This window comes from Gossypium hirsutum, chromosome D06, assembly GCF_007990345.1.
Source record: "Gossypium hirsutum isolate 1008001.06 chromosome D06, Gossypium_hirsutum_v2.1, whole genome shotgun sequence".
Lineage (NCBI taxonomy): Eukaryota > Viridiplantae > Streptophyta > Magnoliopsida > Malvales > Malvaceae > Gossypium > Gossypium hirsutum.
The window spans coordinates 9813098-9821785 of record NC_053442.1 but is presented as its reverse complement, the minus strand read 5'-3'; the positions used below and the strand labels follow the sequence as shown (position 1 = coordinate 9821785).

The 8688-nt window shown below is 32.9% G+C and overlaps 1 protein-coding gene across 2 annotated transcripts; it reads left to right on the top strand.

Moving 5' to 3' along the window:
* The first annotated feature begins 774 nt into the window (after positions 1–774).
* LOC107901214 (uncharacterized) lies at positions 775–6924 on the top strand. 2 transcript variants are annotated; one of them, XM_016827122.2, is made up of 15 exons: positions 776–1093; positions 1353–1430; positions 1539–1588; positions 1676–1729; positions 2212–2264; positions 2935–3007; positions 3381–3442; positions 3590–3658; positions 3991–4096; positions 4210–4280; positions 4739–4839; positions 5493–5588; positions 5684–5751; positions 6005–6050; positions 6701–6924. In XM_016827122.2, exons 1-15 carry the CDS (start codon positions 884–886, stop codon positions 6779–6781), a joined length of 1218 nt encoding a protein of 405 aa, XP_016682611.2. In that variant the 5' UTR covers positions 776–883; the 3' UTR covers positions 6782–6924. The 2 variants fall into 2 exon arrangements, with proteins under 2 accessions (XP_016682612.2, XP_016682611.2); XM_016827123.2 differs by lacking the exons at positions 3991–4096; positions 4210–4280 and having other exon boundaries at positions 775–1093.
* The last annotated feature ends 1764 nt before the right edge of the window (positions 6925–8688 follow it).

Genomic DNA, 8688 nt, shown 5'->3' with positions numbered 1-8688 from the left:
CCTCAATAATTGACTCCATACTTTGAACCACATGTGTAAACAAGGGCCAACTTTCGGGATCCAGTTGTCACTCCAAAACTTGACTATCTAACCATCACCAATGCACCAAAAAACACCATTACGAACATCATTCCACACCTCAGACAAAGCTCTCCAAACATGTGAGCATCTCGCGCAAGATTTATTTTCGGACAATCTTCCCTCACTTCGTATTTCCCTCAAAGGACACGCACCCAAATTTTCAACTGTTGAGAAACAATTTGGTATTTGAGTTTAAGGAGAAAGGATTTATTCCAAAAGCGCGCAGACTTAAGACCTAAACCCCCATTCCCAGTAGGCATTCACACTTACTCTCATATGATGAGAGGTAATTTCCCACACTCCAATGTAGAGCCCCAAATAAAATTCCGCGCTATCTTCTCATTTTGTAGACAAATACTCAGTGGAGTAGAGGAAGTTTGCATAAAGGAATTTGGTATAAAAAGTAACGCAGATTGCGTAAGAGCTACGTGCATTGGCAACCCAATTATTAAGCTTATTATGAACCTATAACGTTTCCTTCTTGACCCTCGAATGGAAAAGAGGCATTCCCAAATACCTTTCAAATCCAAAAATATATATATTCAAATAACTGAAGTAAACCAAGCTAATCCAAACTCAACTTAAAATAATCATAAAAGGAATCCGATGAGAGCCCACCCAAACATGCGGTTTGCCAGCTCTATTTAGCGCTTTTTAAGATTAATAGTCAAATTAAAAAAAAAAGGTAAAAAATGTCAAGTATCAGGTATCAAATCAAAACGGCACTCGAAGTCTTTATTTTAAGATTATTATTCTCTTCCGTCCTGTTGCCAATTTTCGTTTGCTTTGCCTTCCATTTCAAATGCCTTCCCTTCTATATAAATCGCTTACTGATTACAACTCCCCCCTATTTCGCACTCAATTACTCAACGTTTCCGCCGCTTCTCCTCCCTCTCCGCCACCACCCAATCGGAATCTTTCCTGCCGGATTACGTCTCAAAGCATGTCTTGCTCTTCCGAAACTCCTTTGCCAACTCTCCGTACAGTTACTATACCTTATTACGAACTCAAGGTCAGTTCCTAATCACATATGCCTTCTCCGAGTTGACTCGTTTGTGTTGGATCTCTGACAGAATTGACCGTGATCATGTGCTCTAAAATTCTTAGTTTCCTTGAATTTTCCTGCAGTTTCTTGGCAACCAAACCGAGTTAATGACGTGTTATTTTAAAATTTCTTGGATTTTGCCTATACGTATCTGCATGCTTCAGATTTTAGTATTATTAGTAGTATTGTTATTTTCCGTCTCGTTTATGGTAATGTATTGAAACAGGACAAGGATGCTGATCTGTCGTTGAAAATTGAAGAAGGGTTTGGACCGAATGGACTTGGAATTCTATCAATTACTGATGTATGTTTTTCTTTCTTTTCTTTTTTCTTTTAGAAATTAGTTTGTTTATGAGTCGATTTTCCTTTGCTGTTATTCCTTCACTGCGTAATCATTGTTAGTTTGTTACAGGTTCCAGAGTTTCCTTCACTGCGTCGAAATCTTCTATGCCTTTCATCTAGGTATGGTATGAGTTTCAAAACAAAATTTTCTCATGATAAATTATCGAAGAAAATTGAAAAATATTTTATAAAATTCCTTCTTAACAGATTAGCTGCCCTGCCTGAAGATGTGAAGAAGGAACTTGAGGATCCTCAGAGTAGGTAATATTTTGTTTTTCTTTTTCCTATTATGTTTTTATCGTAATTCTTAAAAGGAAAGAAGCTATGATATCATGTTAGAAGAAAAAATTAAGAGTGAAGGTAACATAATAATAACACAAAGGACTACGTTGTTTGACTGTGGTGGTCTACATCCATAGGAAAATTTCCAAAGGGTTAATTTGTTGATATTATGAATTGTTGTGTTAGTATATATAAGAGTGCCTGCTTATATAGAAGATTCTCACCAATTTAGGAAGGAGTCAAGCAAGGAAATTGTATGGTTATCTCTTTTTTATTATATCAAAATTGTAACGCAATCTTAATAATCTAATTACATTTATCACTCTTAACAGTATTGTTCCTCTGTGAAATTTATTTCTTAACAATGCATATGACTATTGTTCTTAAATAGAGTTTCAAGGCATAATGTTGGATACTCTTGGCTTTGTGCTATGTTGTTCATAACTGTCTTTTACCTGTAGGTACAATTTTGGATGGAGTCATGGGAAAGAGCAGCTTGAATCTGGGAAACCTGGTAAATAGTTGCACACTTTGAGTTTTACAACGTTTTATTGTTTTTCCTTGCATTTGTATGTAATACTAGAACAAAAAGAACCAAATAGCTGATATAAAGTAGACCTCACTGGCATACTAGTTTAACTCAACGCTAAAACATATTAACTGCTTATAAACGTCAACCTTGTATAAATGTCCTGTTTGTTTGTGGGAAAGTGTGTTTTCTTTTTCTTCTTCAAATCCCAACATTTATGGCAGGGGAGACTATTTTCACTCTGCTTCCCATAATAGTGAAATCATGCTCCTAAATTACAGGCAGAGAAAAGGTTCTTGTTTGAGAGATATTGTTTTACTGGATTGAGGAAGGATCGAGTAAAATTTTGCTACAGATATGTTCAACTCTAAATTACATTTAGAGGAGAAAGGCCCTTTCAATTAGTTTGATTTCAGATCTGAAACAAAATTAAGAGACTTAAACGGACTGTACTTGTTGCAGGATTTTAGATCCGTGTGCTTTTTTTTTCTGTACTTGAAATGGTGTGAATTTCCTTGAAAATGTCTATTTCCAATATAATTGATTTTGAGATATATATATATCTTATGCTCAAATTGTGTTTCTTTTTCTTGTTGGGTTGTCTATTTTTTTTCCTTTCAATGAGTTGAACATTTTTCTCTTTAATGCCATGCAGATCTTCTGAAAGGTTCGTTCTATGCAAATCCCCTAATTGATGTGCCTACCAATGACACATGCTTGATTCAGAGGTAAATGTGGAAGAATGCAGCATAGATGAGTACCATATTTGCAATTTTCCTGTGTAGCATCGTCTTAGATTGGCTCAGAGAACAGTTCCTTTTTCTTTTACTTAATGTGTAGGTTCTTATATTACTTAATACTTAGACTCTTCCATTTGTGATATATTTGCATCAATAGGTACCATACATAAAAGGAACATTAATGAGTACCATATTTGCATTGTCCTTATGTAGTATTCTCTTCATTTATCTCAGAGACCAGTTCCCTTATTATAATGTCTGCAGGCTCTTATATTACAAAACATTTGCATTATGCGGGTATGCCATAGGTGATTGTGCTTATGTTCAATTTCTCAATGATCACCCTTGCTCTGCCTTGTAGATATCCATCGTATTGTGGAGCAAATATTTGGCCTCTGGCTGCTTTCCCAGAACTTGAAGTGGGTATGTCCACTTTTCTGCTTAGAAAAATAATGGAATTTAAAAATGTCATGATCCTTTAGTAAGTTGATGAATTGCTGTGAGGAAATTGTCATCTTATATTTCTCTGACATAGGTTTCTTTGAATGTTGATTTGCCTCTGCTCTGTAGCTTTCAAAGCTCTGGGAAAGCTGATCTTTGATGTTGGGTTGATGGTGGCATATCACTGCGATCAATATGGTAAATTCCCCTTCAATTCCACTTTTTAAATGCAGATAATATGAAACTAGATAGTTGTTTTTCTAGACCTAAGTTATACATACCAGCTTCACCACCCAAGCACCATAGTCTTTTAATAGTTGAGATTATACCTTTGAAAATCCAAAGGGTGGCCACATTTTAATATTTTGAATTTCATATACATAGATCTGGCCCTATACCATGATGTATGAGCTTGATTGAGCCTAGTCCTTTATATGTAGTTCTTGATTATATAACCTGTTAAATTTATCTTAAACAAAGAACAAAGTCTTTTTGTTTACCATCTTTCTCACTTATCATAATACGGTCAGTATCTAGGGGGATGAAAATGCGAAAGGATGAAGGTCTTGAGCAAATACTTCTTCGCTCTCGTTGTCATAAGGGACGTTTGCTTTATTATTTTCCTGCACAACTGAGGTTTTTTTCCCCAGTTGCTTTTGGATACGTATCTTTTTTTTCCATAGTTGAACAGTTAACCTACTTTCTCTAGCTTCTAGAATGTATCAAGTAAAATATGATGTTACTTGCAGTAATCATGAAGAAAATGGTGACTCCATGTCATCTTGGTGTGGATGGCATACTGACCACGGCTCCTTGACAGGTGATAAGTCTTTTGTCTAAATCTTATTATTTTTCTCCCTTGAGCTTATCAGCTACCTCATTCATAACATGTTGCCTTATATCAATAAGAAGGTTTTATTAGTGAAGACCTTGCTAATCCCTTTATGCCTGTTTAACACCATTAACATACCATCGTCTATCTTGGTCTGTCTATCATTCTTGCTAATAATTTAGGAAGTAAATTATATTTGCTTTCAAGGGATGTCAAGACTAATCCGCTATATAGGTGCAATGAACTGATCCATTTCATATATTGAAAATGAGGGTAAGCCTATTTCAGGCATTAAGAAACTTATGTGGATTTTGAACTAGATGTTAACTCTTTTGAGGTTCGACATTATTTTTTGCCCACTTCTTTTTGTAGTCTTGCAAAAAGATTGATATGATAATTGTGAGTTTTATGTTTATCCTTGATTTCTGCTTCAATTTAATTTGTAGGTCTGACATGCGCCATGTTTAAGAGGAACGATGTAGAAATATCTTGTCCTGATAGTGCTGCTGGCCTTTATATAAGAACACGGAGTGGTGAAATTGTCAAAGTATACATTCTTGGTCACAGAACTTTTACTTATCAATAATTGCATTACATGATCATTCAAATTGACTTGTTTACATCATAATTCCTTGTCTAGTGCTTGTAGCCTTTCATAACTAAAAAAAGGCTTCATGTTACCTGATGTGTTAATCTCCTCAAGTATGATGATCTTTGAGAAAAAATATTGGCAGATACTTCAAATAATGGGGATATTAAATAAACAAATGCTTGCAAATGGTAATATATATTATTGGTAATGTGGAGTAGCATAAAATTGATCATTACTGATAATATAAATTACTGATATTGGAGAGCACCACAAATTTATATTACTGTCAAGAAAGACTTTTTATTTTTAATAATTTCTCTATCAAATAAACAAAGTTTGGTTATGGATGGAATACAGAATGGCTTTGAAAAATGTTAAGTAAGCTAGAAATCGGTGCTGTACATTTTTACTGTTCTATATTTTGTGAAATCTTAAATATTCCCTAGTCTGTGTTGGGCTTGTAACTGGAGAAACCAGAAAAGGCTTGCAGAAGCAATAGTGTAGTTTTAACCAATTCTTTCAAGTAACAGCCAAAACGTTGACCTACTATTGCCATGATTTTATCAGAAGATATATTTATTCTGTTAACTTTGGTTTTTATGCGCTAGGCTACTTTTGGAGAAAATGAAATAGCATACCAAATTGGTGAAACCACTGAAATTCTTTCTCAAGGATATCTTTGCGCAACACCTCATGGTGTTCGGGTATTTTCTCCTCTCTCTCGGAAAAGATCAATGTTCGGTTTCCATTATACAATTATCCTGTCCTTCCTCTATAATTTATTCATGGATTCTCTTAGGCTCCAAAAGGAAAGGAGGCTTCTGGTGTTGATCGATCAACATTTGCATTATTTATGCAACCTGATTGGTATGTTAATCATCGATGGTGTAATACCATGTTTATTGACTTGACATATTTGGGATTAGTTTTAATAGTAGAACAATGAGCTACGATGGTGTGTTTCTGTATTTTCAGCTTAGCAGTTGGTTATGTTTTCATATGCCATTCTCTGCTGTGTAGAAATGAGTTATTAGCATTTGGCTAGGGAAATCAGTTCCATTTAATGAATTTTTTCCTTAAATTGTAAGGATGAAAAGCTCAATTTTCTTTTTAATTGTAGGGATGAAAAACTCAAATTTTCTGAGGACGTTTATATTCATAAAGAGGTATGTTCTCTATAATTCTACTATTTTTGAAAGTGAAATTCAACTGCACTGGTTATTGGATTTAGAAGAAACTTAGTTCTAAAAGTCAGCTTTAACTTTGAGAATTATTTGCATGACATATAACTATGATCTTAACTAGAACATTGAACTTTTATCAGCCATCTAAAACAGAGGTGTAAATGAGACACCTATGCTCGCAAGCTATTTGGATTCAACTTAAAAATAAATAAATAAATTGAATCCAATTGGTCATCGTCTAGTTGATCTTGAATAGCCCGAGTTATTGAGTGAGCCAAATTCAATTCAAGTACCATGATATTTTGACTTGAGAATGTTCTGAGCCTAATTGAGATTTTTGTTTTTTGTAGCTTTAATCAGCATTTAAGAATCTAAATTTGAGCTCAAAATAAAGCATAAATAATTGAGGTTTGAGTATAGGAATTGAGCTCATTGTTTATTAAGTAAAAACCTAATCGAGCAAGCTTTAACAGTTTGATATTTATCAATTGAGCTCAAAATTTTTACAGCTTGTGTTTGTTTTGATTGCATCCCTAAAGTCTAAACCTTTCTTTAGAACCAAAATAGAAAAATGCTAGTATTATTATTAATGTGTAAGGGGTCTAGTTAATGCTGAAGTTTTGTTGTTTCAGCTGATACCATCAAATGACAGTCTTACTTTTGGAGAGTATTCAGAGATGCTCCTTGACAAATATTACCACAAGAAAACATAAAGAACTGTAAATATTTTCCTCTTTTACCAACTTTAATCTTTATTTTATCCTATAACGCTATAGGTACACTCTAAAATACAATAATCAATAATATTGCTTTGTAAACTTCATGTTATTTTCATAAGGAAGCAAACAAATTTATAGCTGCTTGGGTGCAATTTGATTTTGATATATATATAGGTCAACCAATCTTCTATGATCATGAAAATCAAGTGGATATAGAAACTAAGACAAATGGTTATAATCACTCTTTTTAATGGCCTATTTTATAATGAAAAATGAAGAATTATTTCATACACTTCATAGCAGAATTGAAATGATAACTCGTCTATGTATAGTGTAACAAGAAAAACATACGATATAAAAACTCTACTATTGAGCCGATTGAATCTTAACTTAGTTAGTTTGGGTATTATTATCAGTGAAAAAAATATAATTTTTTAATGTGTTAGCGTTTATCCTCTTATTTAAAAAAAATTAGTGTTAAAAGACTTTTGTTTAAAAAATATGAAATAATTAAAACATTACTACTGATTTTTTTTGCAAGGAAAGCAAACACTACTTTATATTATATGATGGTAGTGTAAATGAAAATGGAATGCATATCAGGGCCCCACCCCTCGGCAAATGAGGTGAGACGCAATGTATTCTGGTACATAATCAGACTAAAATTTCCAATCAAGCAAACAACGGCGGGCGGCGGCAGCCGATAATATGAAAATCTAATAAAAATGTACCGACTTTTATTGGATAAGGCTGGCCGGCTGACACCAAATATAACATATATAATTAACAAAATAAACTTATTGAATGACGGACGAAAGACATGTAAAATATACTACCTACCAGTCAGCGTGCATAAAAGAAGTTGTACCGTACCAAAGTAATAAGCCCCTCCTTTTACTACACGGTCACATCTATATGTGACTGTGGCTGTTTAGGTGGGAATATGTAAATGAAAGAAGACAAATGCAAATATGTTGGTTGAATTAAGAATCCTAATTCGATTTAATGAGCTTTACTTCGTAAGAATCAAAACCTAAAAGGACCAAATTGAAACTTTACTCAGATTTTATTTAGTCAGGTATTTAATAACAAGAAGTATCAACATAATGTGGTACAGAATTTGCTGTCTTTGTTCTTTCTTTAATCGCATTCTCATTCTCAAACATAGTAGAATTCATTTTCTGTTGTCTAGAGAATCAATCCATTTTCACTTTGGGACGTAGATACTCAGCAGTGAAGAACTAATAACAAGAAAAGTTTGGGAAAAATGTTGCCGACGTGAGGGGTAGAGACGAGAATTGAAGGTTTTTTTCTATGGACCGGGGAAGTTGGAAAAATTTTTAGGGGGAGTTAAAATTAAATTATATATTTTTATGATAAAAATATAATTTTATCATTTTAATAGTTTATATTTTTTTAAAAATTAAATTGAATTTGTATCATTTTTTATAAGTAAAAATGTATTTTTATCATTATTAATTTAAAATTTTATAAATTATAAATAAATTTAAATAAATTTTTTTTTATTTTAGAAAGAACTGGCCCTAGCAGGCCCCTTGCTTCGCGACTTAAGGTGCACCTGGTTTTCCCCCTTCGCGACTTTGCTAGATATGGGGCCCTTGGTAAGCATACTAAAATCTATCTGAGTTGAAATGTTGTGTTTGATTTTACTTTAATTTTATTAAATTCCAATATTTAAGTGCATTGAATTGAGTTAAATTTTTTATTTATTACTTTAGAAATTATGATTATCTATAGTAAAAATAAATAAATATTTTATATTTAAAATAAATGAAAACATGTTAAAAATATTAAATGAAAAATGATCTAATTTTCTTTTTTTTAAAAGAAAAACCGATTTATTTACAACCGTTAGATTTAAATTGATTTGATTTAATTTT